Genomic DNA, 14,891 nt, shown 5'->3' with positions numbered 1-14,891 from the left:
AGAACAATGGTTAAATTAAAGCTTTGGTTATATCATTACTAACACGGTAACACCCAATCCCACAACAACCAGGTTTACTTTGTATACAAATATATATAACTAGTTGACTTGCATAGTTTTTGTTACAACTTAAAAACAACATTGCACATCCTCAAAACTTTACATGCGACAGATGTGTGTGTTGTGCTCTTGTTCTTCATCCACTGTCAGTTCACCACCATGTCATCACACAATCTGGTTTGGGTTTGGTTTCCAAGCGGAACATGTAGCCATGGGTCTCCTCTTCCAGAAGAGATAGAGCGCTCCTTCATTTTCTCCTAGCTTGTAGTTTTTGTCATAACCTTTAAGCATCTCACTCGCTGCAAACGCTGCGGATGAGCTGACAGGCCAGCCCATGAAGCCGGCCATCATCATCCTCACCCTCCACTTCCCAAGCACCTCGTGTCTCTCCACTCTCTCCGCCTCCTCGCACGCTATCATGTTCACTATATCCCTCGCCACGCAGTGCTGCTCCGCGCTGATCCTCTGCTTATCATCCCGTGGCCGAGCCGCATCTATTGACTCGAACATCGCTGTGTAGTAATCAAGCGTCTCCACAAACCTTGACAAAAAGGGAGAAGTGTTGGTGTTGGACTCTTGCTCCACTAGCGTCACCAGTTTCGGTCCGAGGCTCTTGATCAGACGGAGCAGCCTGTCTCTGTGATTCTCAACGCTCACGCTCTCATCAGGCATGTGGTGCAGCACGTAAGGGAAGTTCACAACGACGGCAAAGCCAGGCTCCACACCGAGATGCTCCCGGTGGACCTTGCACCCGGACATGATCGCATCGTGGAACTCAAACGGTACACCGCACGACTGCGCCTTGTTCGCGAGCTTCTCACCTACCAAGTTAAGCCCTCCCCCACGGGCAAACCTGGACTGGGAATCATCCACACCAGTAACACGAAGCAACGGTGGCCCACCGGGGAGTTTAGCAAGCTCGTTGATGAGAAACATGTACTGTGTTCCCTGAGCAATCTGGAAATCGATGATGTGGACTCTCTTCTCCCCAGCCACTGCTTCCAAGATAGCAGCGTTTGCAGCATTGTACGCGAATTTCCAGTAAGGGCAGATCTCATAGAGAACTCCCATGTAAGACATGAGCTCTCTCCCCGTTGGTTCATTGCACTTCAACGCTCTGTAGATATTGCCACCTGTACCTTGAAGCCTCGCCCTAAGCCCTTCCGCCATGTAAGTACCTAGCCTTTGGATCGGAGTGCCCGAGACCGACACCATCTGTTCCAAGACATCGATGAACCCACACGCTGCAGCGAAGTCCCCTTCGGCAACCGCCTGCGCTGCCTCAACCAGCACCTCTTTCAAGTCCAGCTGTGGAGTCAACGCCAAGAGCTCATCCCAGTTCCATGACTTCCCAGCAGCGGGGCTGAAGCCTGAGTACTCTTCAACTTTGGGGTCAACACTCAGCAGCGAGACCTCAAGCTCTCGGATCTTGTTCTTGACGTGAGCTTCATCATAAACGTGAGAAGACGCACCACTCAAGGGAGATTCGTAGATGTTTTCAGGGGAAGGATGGAGGTCGGAGATGCATGAGGCCTGAGGAGAAAACGGGCTGCGGCCAGATGTGATGCTCACGGAAGGGGACTCGTAGGAAGGAAGAGGACCAGAAGCAGTGGAGGATTCGAGGGTGAAGAAGCTTTCTTTAGATGGGGTGGTATCAGAGAAGGCGCTCTTCTTATTCTTCTTGTCTATGACTTGGAACTGAGGTGAACAGTGGACTTGAGGGTACAGCATGTGCAGTCCAGCCGCACTGTGATGTTTCTGAGACGTTTGCATTTGGAAAAAATAACTCAGTAACACGCACCGTCTCTGATCGATTGTCTTTTTATCTTAATGTCCTTCTCTCTTTTGTTTGAACCGAACCTGTCTCCATATAAATGAAGGGAAGTGGACAAGTGAGCTACTAACAGAGTAAAGAAACTAAAGACAGAAACTTTAGTTTGTGATTGAAGTGAAAAAAACAAAAGTCTAGTTCCAAAAAGGCGTCTTTGTGAACAATTCTACAAACATACAAAAAGGTATGCTCACAAGTCACAATCAAATCATCAGAAGAAAAAAAAAAACAGATCTAGCATCTTTCAGGAAACAAAGATCGGTTCTCTTGTTACTGCCATAAGATTCATATTACCAAAAACAGAAGCTTTCCACTCTCTGTTTCAGGGTTGAAGTCAAACCCTAAATCAGGGGTTCAACTATTGGATTGAAAAGAATCAAATTAAGGTTTCAAGTCATGATTTTTTACATCAATCAGTAAAAAGTTTGGTACTTTAGAATCAACACAAGACATAGACAAATTGATTTTGGCTACTAGGGTATTAATAATCCCCAAAATCACATCCTTCAAACCGAACGAACAATCAACAAGCAAATAAAAGCTACGATTCAAAAAAAGCCTATGATCAAAACGCCTAAAATAACAAAAAAAAAAAGGAGCAATTTTAAACAAATGGAATTGAATAGTATGAGATGAGATGAGAAACAAGAGAGAAAGCAGTGTGCATAGATCATCAGGGAAGCTAACCTGAAATGATTTGTTGATTGGGGGATGAGATTGTTGGAAGGGGACAGAGAGAAGAAGAAGGTTTGCTTGAAGACTCGAAAACTAAAGCTTGTTAAGGAAGAAGAAGAGGAAGAAGAAGAGGATATAAATTGTCATGGACCTATTAAATGCCCATTTTGTTCTGTTTATTTACTTAAGATTGCCACTATGACCTTTGACTTTTGGACGGCAGTTGTAGCTAAGCTACTGTTTCTTCATTAATTACGCTTCCCATGATTAGTTTTTTTTTTCCTCCTATAGTTTTCATAAATAGCCCAAAATTACTGACTTTTATGAGATAAAGATCGTATTTTTTTATTTCTTAGGGTTTAATACCCTCAAATAATATTTAGTGAAATTAACAGAACTATTATAGATGGTAGCATGAAAAAATGTTCCGTTTGGAATATAATGTTACTTTGTTCGTATGACATGCTTTTTTTTGTGAATGGATGTTTTAAATAATATTTTTAAACAGTTGTTTTGTACAATAAAGTTTTTTAACGTGATTTATAATAAAAAAAAAAACATCCCATACTTGTCTACTTTCTTGTAGCTAACCAGAGCTGCTTACTTTCTCCATAGTCCCGGTTTTTAATGGATCTCAAAGAAATTTTGATTCTTCACTTGAATGTGAGTTTTTTAATCAAATTTGTCGGTGTTCTTGGAGTCTCCTCGTGTCGTTTTGCATTCCTATCTCGCCATATAAGACTTTTCTGCCCATACATATTAGATCAGGAATGACTCTGTTTTGTTGTGCTTACTTGCTGAAACTAAAGATAACAAACTCTGTCAATCAACCACCTCACGACCATTTAACAGACTTATAGAAAGATTTAGCAAAATTTCTCTTGAGAAAACACCAGAGATCAAAATATACATATTGTAGAGGTTAGAGATCAAATTATCATCTTACTAATTTAATTTAATGTTTGATATATGTCGTGTTCTTTTCGAATTTGCATTTATGAAAAAAGCAGTATGTGATTTGGTCATTTTATTTTTAATTGACAGCGTCTTGTATTTAATAAATAGCATTATAACTTAGAGACTGAGAACACCATTTCAATCAAAATTTGTAAAATAATGCTTGGCTGTTTTTAATTATACTGTTACCATTTAATTTGTCTAAATAAGTGAAATTTAATTAATTGATTGACATTTTTGGCTCAAAATAGAGTCATTTATGAACATCCTATTTTTACAAGAAAATCGAATTTTACACTAAAATCTATGAAGTCATGGATATCTTTCGTCTTTGATAACATAAAACTACACAGTGCTCCAAACAAACACGCTACTATTATAAACTAATGAAAATGGGATTATATCAAGCTTCTGGATACAGCATACCAAAACAAATGTGACATATGAGAAGAAAAAAACTATATAATACATTTCCATGAGCGTGTAAGAATATAAATATAATATAAGGTACCGAAGTCGTAGTTTTAATTTATTTTTATGCTTTTGTTTGTATATAGTAAAACCGAAATTGAAAAAAAAAAGTCAATTGCACAGAAAATAGTAGATAACTAGAAAATTTGCAATGATAGAAAAATGTAAAAGTTGAAGAGAGAGAAAGATGTAAAATGATACTGTTACCCTATAGAAAAAGAAAAGAATAATTCATAGTCTATAAATTAGTTTATCCGGCTAATAAACATATGTTTTGATATTTATTTTCCTTGATTTTATTTTGGGTTAACTATAATTCATATAGTTGATACGTAAATAAACACAGTTAAAATATGAATTATTTCATATGCTTCGTAAATTAGCATGGTTATATTTCAATTTATCCGGACATTATACATATTACATGGTTATTATGGTAGTTGTCGGCTAACTTAAATAATTATCCGTACAATATTATTGTTAGTTGGATTTTTTGAACCGTAGCCGATTATCATTATAGAGTCAAACTCTAATAAGTTACGTAGTGTATATCAATTATCCGGATAGCATCATTATTAGCTGGATTTTCCGACTAATGGTCGGCTAAAAAAAGAGTTTACGAGGATTACGGTCAAAGGAGGAATGCAAAGTGACATAAAACATATGCAATCATCATTGACAGTATCCACCATGCAATCACTCATCATCATGTGATTCTAATTACATAAGAAGACGAAGAAGAAAATATAAAACTTTTGACACAAAGGACAAGATCAGAGTCCAAAAAACAAAATTAAAAAAATTCATAAAAATCAAAACTTTGTCAAAAAACAAAAATTTTAGAAAAACCCTCAAATCTCATAGCTATTAAATCTGATCATTCACGGCTTGATTCTGTTGTTGTAGTGAGAGAAAGCAGTGTGGCCATGGTTTCTGATGGAGGAGAATTGAGAGTATGTGAAGCTGACGGAGCTGTTGGCGACGTGACGTTTGTGATGGAGATCTCGAGATCTCTTAGTCGGAAAACGGTGTAGTAAACGTAATCACGAACGTGATCAGGGACAATGAAAGGTTACAGAGAAAACAAAGAGTTTCTATAGAGAAAACAAATAGATTGAGAGAAGATAAGAGATGGTTCCGCAGAGAAAACAAAGAAATTGAGAGGAGAGATGTGAGAGATTATTCTGACGGAGAAAACAAAGAAATTTAGAAGAGAGATGTGAGAGTTGATTCTGACGGAGAAAACAAAGAAGTTGAGAGAGATGAGAGATAATAAGGGCAGAATTGACAATAAGAAAAACCACATCAGCGAGAAAGTTCAAAATCCATCCGTGCAAAATAAGGGATTTTGTTTGTATATGCACTGCAAATACTCAAAAAAAAACTATTTTTCTTGATCGACCTTTGAAATTTGCATTGAAGACTTTTTCTATTTTTTTTTAATTACAATTTGTGTTGAAGACTAATTGGTCACTTTTATATAGTATGCTGCCTTAAGTTGTCAATATCGTCAGTGAAAACAAATCTGTGCTCGCTTGGTATGCTCTCTTATGATCTGATTGATACAAATTATGTATCTCTAATGAAAAGTTGTTGACAATCGATAAGATGTTTTTGTGTTTGGTATTATTAAGATCATTTTCAATGGTTCACACTCTATTTTTTTTAAAAAATTATATAATAGAGTTTATTCTAAATTCTTTTATAATGAAAAATAGAATATCATTGAAGATGCTCTAAAGAATTCAAAACCTATATATGCAGTAGTTCTTTTTCGGGTCAGAGACAAAAAAAACATGTAAAATAGTGATTTTTACATTTACAGCAGAACTCTGAATACTTCTCTATATGAATAGTTACTAATTAGCAATAGCTCGTACACTGTTTGAGCTACCTTAAGTTCCAATCTATCATAAATTTCTCAGATTTGTTGTTAGAAAAGTGGAAAATATCATAAAATGAAATCTTCGTAAATATGTATGCATAGGCTGTTTTACCCAAAAAAAAAAAATGTATGCATAGGCTGTATTGTTGCATATATTTAGATTAGTATTGCCCACAAAAAAAAATTCCATTGTTCTTTTTATTCTTTTTACCATTCCAAGATTTGCGTTGGCCCTGTAACTCTGGCCTTGGAGAATAATACACAATCTCTGTCACGTACGAATATTCAACTGGCAGACTTTTGTGTACTGTGTACATGTCGTTTTAAATATCTTTCAGAACTTGTACGGAGGTCAGATGGCAAAATAGTAAAAAGAAGAGTAACGCGAAGGGCTAAAGAGGAAAAGGAGATAGAGAACGCGTTTGCGTTACATCACATATCACGTAGGAGAAAAATCCAGGGCCTAGATATTAAGGACATTCGTGGAACCTCCTAATCTCCTCTCACTCTCTGACACCTGTCCTTTTCCATTTAGTGTTTTGTTAGTTAGTGTTGTAAAGAGATGTCTGGATATATGGATACAAAAATGTGAATTGCATGGCAAAATTATGCCCACAGATTGTGTTTTGTAAGGGTGACGAAACAGAAACATGACTATAAATAGAGAAACAAATCCTTAAATTAACACGTTTTCTTTTTTCTTTCTCGCATTTTCAGAAGCGATAGAAAGGTAAAAAAAAGAAGAAGAGGGATGTGATAGAAAAGTATGAATTGTCGTTCCATTTTTCTTGAGATGCGATCTCCTATTCCACTCTGTCTCGTCGTATATTAGGACACAGCAATTTCTTCCGACAAAGTCTGAACAGCTTGATTACCAAAAAAAAAACTAAACAGCTTGGGGTTTTGCATACAATAATGTTCCATTAAAAATAACTTACAATATCAGTTGCCTCCTCTCTCTATCGTATTCAACTATAGTTTGAAGTAATATTGCAACTCCGTTTTACAAGTATTATAATTATCATAACTCATGGATGGACAGAAGAACAGGACTACTTTATTTATTCACTTTGCCAATCCCTCTTTTTGGTCCTATAAAGAAAGACTAAAGCCAAAAGAAAAAACAAATGTAAAATTATTGGCAGAAAGGTAACTTCTGTGAAACTGTAATCACCCACAGAGAAAAGAAAGGCTGACGTTGTTCAAACAAGAAACGCTTACGTAGGAGCACGAGACGTAATAACTATGAATCATGGATGGAATACCGTTCTTCTTTAAAAATATCTATGTTCTAACGATAAGCATGGGATCAACATTTGACCAGAACCTGGCAAATTAACAATATTCCTTTTATCTAATCCTCATACTTAAGTTATGTAAAATTGTATACTCGTACTGGAGTAGTTGTTACTTAGGTAAATGTCACTGTTAGCTGTATAAAAAATAACGATTATTGGTAAAACAGTAGGACTTTTTTTTTCTTTATAAAACTTGTATAGATATTGTTCTGTCTGATGTCTTTGATGATCTCTGTTATAATACGTCGATTGTATATTAACAGCAAAACTAATGATGATTTCATCATGTGGTCATCAAATTGAGAAGAATAGAATGCAAATTAAACAAATCTGATCTCTCTTCATCTATAATACCTTATCTTATTATAAAAAGTCATCTATTTTACATAACACTTTTTTAACTTGTTCAACTCAGTCTCGGATCATGTCTCCACATGATTCTACCAAAATCATACTACTCTCTGAGAATGAGAGCAAGAGACATACACATATACCAAAGTGGAAAAAGAAGAAGGTGCAAGCTTACATGTTGAAGCATTTTTGTTTTACCTTAAAACATTCTCCCACCTCTATGCCATCCTGTGCTCTCTTCTGATCTATGTCCTGCCTTTCCCTCTGAGCTCCTTGACATCTTCACACTTTTTGAACTAGATTTGCCTTTACCTCCTGTATTTGTTACAGTACTTCTCCCCGATAAGCTCTCTTCTGCTGAATCCACCCTCGCAAACTCCTGTGCAAAGACATATAAAAGGTTTTAAGCCGCGTCTACCTTGTGAGCCAATGGCCAACAAGGTGACCTTTTTGCCTGTCAAGGTTAAAAAGCAAGTACCTTGGGCTTTATCTTGGCATAAGGGGTTAAGCACGGATTCAGATCTTCCAGAGCCAATCTATCAGGGCTGCCTGAGCTGAATTCCTGATATAATGCATTCAAAAATAATAAGACCCTGCCAGTAATGTTTGTTGGTTTCCAAACTAAGACTCTTCAAAGTTCCCTACTTTTGATCCTATTTTGCTTACCAGTGAATCATAGGAAGAAGTCTGTGCTTGCCAGTAACAGCTTTCTGATATGTACTTGTTCGCCTTCACCTGATAAGAAAGAACCCAATTGTGTTTATTATCAGACAATACTACTAAAAGCTATATATAGTGATGAACTGTTGCTGCAGCAATGCCCTGAATAAACTTCCCAAGAGTGAACCATTCATTATACTCAAGATTCAAGTCCCATAAGCTACATGATAGATTCATAAAAAGTATTAATTATCTTTTATTAATCCTCCTTGATTAAATCAACCTTTACAAGAAGAATGGATGATCAAAATGGAAACAGAAACTATTGAACAACCGAGATAGTAATTACTGGAGATGTCTCAAATCTAAATCCCAATGTACTAGACCAGAGCCCTCTTGTGCCTGAACTTCCATTTATGCTAAATTAGCTCTTTGGCTATAACTGACTCGACTTATAGTTTATGAAATGTCAAGTGTAAGAACAAGGCTTAATCCACTACAAAACCACTTAAGGTAGCTCACTAACACAAGCTCGCAACATCACATGTTATCCACTATTCAGGTAAACAAAAACAAAAAGAAGAAGCAAAAGTACCTCGGCAAGGTCTTGAGCAATGCATTGGAGCTGTCCATTGAGTGAAAGAACCTGCTTCTGAAGGTTAGGGATGATCTGCCTCGCCTCATTCAGCTCCTGCATTTCGCTGTTCATCCCATCTGGAAACAGAAGCGCGCTTTTCAGCGACTTTATCTCCTCCCTTTGCTTCAGACAGAGATCCTTCAACTTCTCCACCTGCACAACAAACAAAAATCTCAACTTTATCCAAAACCCATTAATACTAATCTCCTCTTCATGAACCTATCTGAAGCAAAACCCCTAAACAGCTAAATCGAGCTTTTAAAGAGAGGAGTGAATGAATGAAGCAATTACTTCTCGGTTCTTCTCTTCAAGCTGAAACTTAAGCTCAGAGATTTCAATCTCCTGGTCCTTGTTCATGCTCAGGAGCTCCCTCTCGCTTCTCAGAACCATAGAGAGAGTCCTCGTGTTCCCTTTAACCTCTGTCAAAGCCTTCACCTTTTCCTTCCCGAACAGCTTCCTCTGCAGCGTTCCCAATGCACCCTTCCCTCCTCCTCGAACAGTATCGAGCTTCTTGAGTTCATGGGGAATCACAAGCTCGACCCTTTTGCCCTTGGGATTAGATTTCTTCATGTCCATGAGCTTCTTCATCATACAAGTGAGGTTCCCAGGATTAGTATCGTGTTTAGCTGTTTTGGTTAAGTAGGAAGGTTTGGATCTGACGATGGCCTTGCTGGATTTGAATTCGGCGGAGGAAGATGGATCTGATTGGATTGAGGAAGATACGGATGATCTAGAATCGTAAGAGTTGTATCGAGCTGCCATTTTTTTCTGGGTAGGGAGGCTCGAGGAGGAAGGTTGTAGTTGCAGGGAAGGAGGATCGATCTGTAAGTGTGTGTGATTTTTGAATTTGTGGAAGAAGCAGAGGGAATATTTGGCTTCTAGTGTCACCACACTCTCTCTCTCTTCAAATTTCAAATTTGGTTCTTTGTTTCTACCTAAAATTAACTTTTTTTTTATCTCTATTGGGCCCATAATGGGCTTAAAAAAGATTTAACCGTTATTGTATGTTTTTTTTTTTGAATTTTTGTCAACCGTTTAATTTAATAACATCGTTTGACGATGAACTCGACACATAAATTATTCAATACTAGGATTTGACCCGCCCGTAGGGCGGGTTAGTAACTAAAAAAAGTACATAATGTATCATATTTTTTAAAAATATTTTAAAATGTATAGTTTATTTAAATTGTAAGTTATCTTTAAATTGTAATACCAAAAATTACAATTATACGTATTTCAAATTTTTAATATTGCAATTATACATTTGTATCTATTATCTATTTTGATAATTTATTTTCCTGCATTTCGTGTGGAACATTTGTTAATATTTTTTAGTTATAATTTAACACTTATCTTGATCTAACAAAACAATATTTTAGGTATTTCAATTCATATCGTTTTCATTTGTTTAAAGGGGAGAGTTGTTATTGGATAAGTGTTAATGTCCTTCAAAAACTTATCCCTAAATTTTGGAGGCTTTGAAAGTTGTAAACTTTTTATAAAGAATTTAATAGTTTGGGAGTCTGGATAATTTTTTTTTTACAAATTTGGGGGTTTATATCGATAACATTTTTTTTGATAATTTGGATTTGTATTGTGTCGTCAATATTGTTAATTTTTTTACAAAAGCAAATTTCAAGTAACTCTTGTATATAGAGAGAGATATCTATTATTTGAAAACAAACATATAATTAGAGTGTTAAGGAAAAATAAACATATAATCAAAGTGGATTCTCTAACAAAGTTTGCTCCACTTGTTGCTAAAGTTTTCTTATCATTCAGTTCCTATCATCAGAAATAGATTACTTTGCATTATAAAAAGGTTTTTTAAGAGATGTCAACATGATTCATAACGTTTCAAGACTTTACTTTTGTTGGCTTTGATCTTTCGTAGAAATCATCAATGACGCCAGCATTAGCGGAAGCAGATCCATAAGTAGAGGAGAAAAGTGTAGCAGCTAAGATAACCATGGCGGATCTTCTTCCATTAACCACATCACCACCAACTCTTAGGACAGCTTTGATACCGGGAACTGTATGTTCTTCTAACCAAACCCAACTGATGAATTCACTAAACACACTTTCTGGTTCAGCTCTTCTGAGCCAGCGCCAGAGATTACGTAGCTACAGGTGAGAACACTCGAGTTCATGGCTGCCATTAAAGGACCATGTTGTTTCTCGGGTCTTGATTGGTTGGGTGTTGAACCTTTTTTCAAGGAAGAAAAATTTGAGGCCTTTTCCTTCTTTTTTTTTAATCTTCTCCTGCAACGTAAAGATAATCAATCAAACTTTTGCAAAATCATCTGTACACAAACTGTTTTTTTGCCTCTATCCTAGGTGTGATTTACACGTGTGAATGGTTTCTTCTTCCACCAACGTGTGCGCGCGCACATACTTCATCTATTCCTCTACCATGTTACAACTATGAGAAAAGAAATACATTGCTGGTTCGCCAAGCATCTAAGCTACTGCTTATGACAGAGAAAACAAAAGATAGACATTGTTGGTTTCTTGATCCAACCATATTTAAAAAAAAAAATAAGAGAAGACAAAATTTACCAACAATGGATCATGCGGAAAGTTGAATTCAACAGACATAAAAAAAAAAGGATTACCTCTTCGGTTAAGCTTGGATGGAATTGTTTTGTTAGGTTTTGGATGGTCTGTGGACCACCTTTGGAGCAAGGGAAACCAAAGTCCTAACCAAGTTGAATATTTTAGAATATTACCTATTTGTATGTGTTTTGAGTGGCTAAATATAGCACTTAACTATAAGTTTAAACCAAAAAAATAATCATAAGATGATCAATAGAGACTTTCCCTTAAACAAACAATGTAAGAGCATATGAAAACATACCGTAAGGAGACGTGGAGACACTGTTCTGCAGTCCACTTCCAGGACTAAGAAAATCAGCTCATCCATGCACTGGACGTCCCTAACCCGCAAAGACCAGTCTCTTACTTTGAACCACAAAGCTTTTCCTGCGTAAGTGCAAACGGTAAAGATCACTCTCAAACTATGCAACAACTGAGTTTATTATGCAATAAAAATTTATTCAAGATTCCGAAAGAGAATGCAAGTGAACATATATACCTATTGTGAACCGTTGTGCTAAGAAGAAACTTAAGAAATCTTGCTGAAACGAAAGCTCCCATAGCCAAAGGAGTATCCATTGTGCTCTGAAATAATAGAGAGGATATCACTTACAACTACTTTGAGCATGACATTTAGATTTACGATAGCATAGAAATTAAAAAAGAAATGCCCTTTGACTTGGAAAATACATGTGGCAGCATAGCATGCATCACCCATTTCACTAATTGGGAAACAATAGCATCCACACCCCATCTTTCGAAACAACTTCACCGTCCAAAATCCCAAAGCTTCTTTTGTAATGGCTATTCCTGCAAACAATCATTATGTGACAATTATTTTAAAAGAGTATTGTTACCTGAATGGGAAATCGAGTGGCAATTACTATCATTATGCTCAATGATAAATTGCTTGCAATATACATCCATTTGGTAAAAATGTTCTCTTTACAAATATCAAAAGAGCGCCTGCAAGAACTGAAAAGAGGGAAGAACTATTTAAAAAAAAAAACAAATGAAAGCAGGGGACTAAGACTTATTGGAGCTTACATGTCTTGACTGAGCCAGAATTTATTGGAGAATGAATGATCCAGCTCCTACATGCAGCAGTGATGAACATGTAAACCCATATCTTCTTATCTAAGCTACAAACGATAAGTGAAAAACAACAACTAATCAGACATCGAATATCTGGAGGGCAATCACACAGACGTTAGATAAAGTTTTTTATTTTTATTTTTTGCTAAAATACGTTAGCAACAGTTGGTTTTCAATAATCTGAGGAAACATGATAAATAAGAAGAGAGGATCCTTACGTTGTCGATTTGCTTGAGATGTCGTTAACAGTGAATTCAAAGAGAGGAATGAGACCCGTGATCTGGATCTTCCCACAAATAATATCATGTGTGAGTGAAGCTATAAACATAGTTTCGACTTTCGTCTTTCAATCATACGAACTAACCTAACCTGTAAACAAAAATCTGTAGGGAAGGAAGTCTCATTAGATTCAAAACAAATAAAACCTATATAAATTTCAGTACTTGTAGAAAGACAAAAGACTGAAAAATATCCAGCAGAAAGGCAAAGACACTACCTAAGCGTGAGGTTTCATTTACCAAATATGACCCATTTGATCAACAGAGCCAGAAGCAAGCTTTTCCCGTTAGAATTCCAGGCCACCGAATTGAAAGACCTACGAAAAGATGAAGATCAAAAGATGGAAGAAGTCCTAAACTTTAAAGAAAAAGAAGCTAAACCTAACCAGCTCAAGGATGTTGAAAATTCAGAGATGAAAAAGTCCACAACTTAACTCAAGAACAGATAAAATAGGTAGCTCAACTAATTTAGAAACCGCTTTCAAATCTCCATTTATCAACCACCAAAGCTAATAAACAAAACGTATCTTAAACTGGATGATGATGCAGTGGTTTATAGCAAAATTAGTTGTTTCATCGTATAGGCCGATCCTTCATTCTCTGAGAATCCGTGCAGATACCACAGCTCAGTATGACTACGGTCGTGTGATAATGGCACCGGCTTCGACTTCTTCTCAGGTTTATCATAGCGGTGTTCACAGAAAGCGCGGGCGACGTGCTCTAGGCTCCAATTGTTGTCGCTGAGGTCCTTGGTTCCTCCGCCGCGGTTCTCTGGCTCTCAGACGGAGGTTGAGCCGGCGACGGCAAGTTTTTCTGCGGCAAGCCTCCATCGCCATAAAGATTCGTGTAACGTAGTAAACAGAGAAGAGGAAGAGAAAGGGGATCGAAGATCCATTTTGATAAATTAGGGTTGGTTCTTCGTGGAAAGGGGAAAGGGGACTTCAGAGAGCCACGGGTTTCTCGATTCCGAACATTATCGGGCCTGTAGAATGCGAGGCCCAAATGACACGCGCGGAGCTTCTGACGTGGCGAATATCTGATTCCCTATTGGTTGATTTTTTATGCTGACGTGGACAGGCTCAATGGAGCTCATATATCCCTTTTAATATAGTACTAGGGATTAACCCGGGCTACGCCCGGGATTTTTATTTTTTTCTAATTTAAGTTGTTAATTTATTTATATTTAGGTTATGATATATATTTATATAAATGTTAAGATGCATGTCATAATTAAAATTTATTTTTAAATTTTAACATGTTAAATTAACATATTTTTTACTATTTAAATATTTTTTGTAATTTTGTTGGCTATCTAATTATCATATTTAGCAAAACTATCTCTTGAGTGTTAACATAAATGTTTTAGATATTAAATTAAACTGTAGAGTATTTTCGGATCGACCACATGCTCAACAATCAATCGATCCGTAAAAAGATGGTCGATCTCCTTGGCCAGGTAAGTACAATTTTAGCAAAAATATCTTTGATTTTCAGATATTAAGTATATAACTATTATTTTAAATATTGTTTTAATTGTATTTTTTGATCAAATTATTGTATTATAATGTTTATGTAAATATTTTTGTGATATTTGAATTTGTGTTGTTCGTATACTTAATCTAGATGATATTGATGTTTAACAATTTATTGTTTTCTGGAAATAGAAAATAATGATATATCAAAACGTATCTAATACTTGTTAAATGATAGTATAATGTAAATTATATCCATTATTTGAAAATAACCATTTGTTGTTTTTTATTTTCTTTTTTAAATCAGAAATTATTTTTATTTAAAAACATTATTCATATATAATATAATAGTTTAAGTTTGGAAGATTAATCTATATATATAAATTATGTATATTTTTTAAAAAAATAATTTAAGATATTATATATTGAGTAACTGAGTAAAAGCTGAATTTCTTATCTTGAAAATCAAATATTTATATTTTTGTCTTCATGTTATACTCACCAATCCATCATTGATATTTATAACTCAGTATGTTTTTAAAATAACTTAGTTTTAAGTAATAAACGAATTTAATAATTAAATTCATCACCTATAATGTTATATAAACTATATTTGAAAACTCTCT

At 35.9% G+C, this 14,891-nt stretch overlaps 2 protein-coding genes across 51 annotated transcripts; both read right to left on the bottom strand.

Annotated features, from left to right (window-relative positions):
* Nucleotides 1-9: 9 nt before the first annotated feature.
* On the bottom strand, nt 10-2,727 carry LOC103868300 (scarecrow-like protein 13). Its single transcript, XM_009146405.3, has 2 exons — nt 2,579-2,727; nt 10-1,920 (listed from the first exon to the last, which is right to left on the bottom strand). The coding sequence occupies exon 2, from the start codon at nt 1,831-1,833 to the stop codon at nt 226-228; it is 1,608 nt and encodes a 535-aa protein (XP_009144653.2). The 5' UTR covers nt 1,834-1,920; nt 2,579-2,727; the 3' UTR covers nt 10-225.
* A 1,917-nt stretch (nt 2,728-4,644) lies between these two features.
* Nucleotides 4,645-13,793, bottom strand: LOC103849838. 50 transcript variants are annotated; one of them, XM_033281699.1, is made up of 14 exons: nt 13,012-13,785; nt 12,885-12,898; nt 12,734-12,801; nt 12,468-12,562; nt 12,111-12,395; nt 11,920-12,005; nt 11,683-11,807; nt 11,441-11,524; nt 11,174-11,293; nt 9,117-11,087; nt 8,784-8,978; nt 8,195-8,263; nt 8,007-8,090; nt 4,645-7,907 (listed from the first exon to the last, which is right to left on the bottom strand). In XM_033281699.1, exons 10-14 carry the CDS (start codon nt 9,795-9,797, stop codon nt 7,728-7,730), a joined length of 1,209 nt encoding a protein of 402 aa, XP_033137590.1. In that variant the 5' UTR covers nt 9,798-11,087; nt 11,174-11,293; nt 11,441-11,524; nt 11,683-11,807; nt 11,920-12,005; nt 12,111-12,395; nt 12,468-12,562; nt 12,734-12,801; nt 12,885-12,898; nt 13,012-13,785; the 3' UTR covers nt 4,645-7,727. The 50 variants fall into 50 exon arrangements, 49 of the variants coding, with proteins under 49 accessions (XP_033137590.1, XP_033137647.1, XP_033137595.1 ...); XM_033281756.1 differs by lacking the exon at nt 11,174-11,293 and having other exon boundaries at nt 12,111-12,230; nt 12,370-12,395; nt 12,880-12,898; nt 13,012-13,783; XM_033281704.1 differs by lacking the exon at nt 11,174-11,293 and having other exon boundaries at nt 12,111-12,230; nt 12,305-12,395; nt 13,012-13,783.
* Nucleotides 13,794-14,891: the final 1,098 nt, after the last annotated feature.

Source organism: Brassica rapa, chromosome A01 (assembly GCF_000309985.2).
Source record: "Brassica rapa cultivar Chiifu-401-42 chromosome A01, CAAS_Brap_v3.01, whole genome shotgun sequence".
Taxonomy (NCBI): Eukaryota; Viridiplantae; Streptophyta; class Magnoliopsida; order Brassicales; family Brassicaceae; genus Brassica; species Brassica rapa.
The sequence above is the reverse complement of the archived record's forward strand: the minus strand, read 5'-3'. Positions and strand labels throughout refer to the sequence as shown.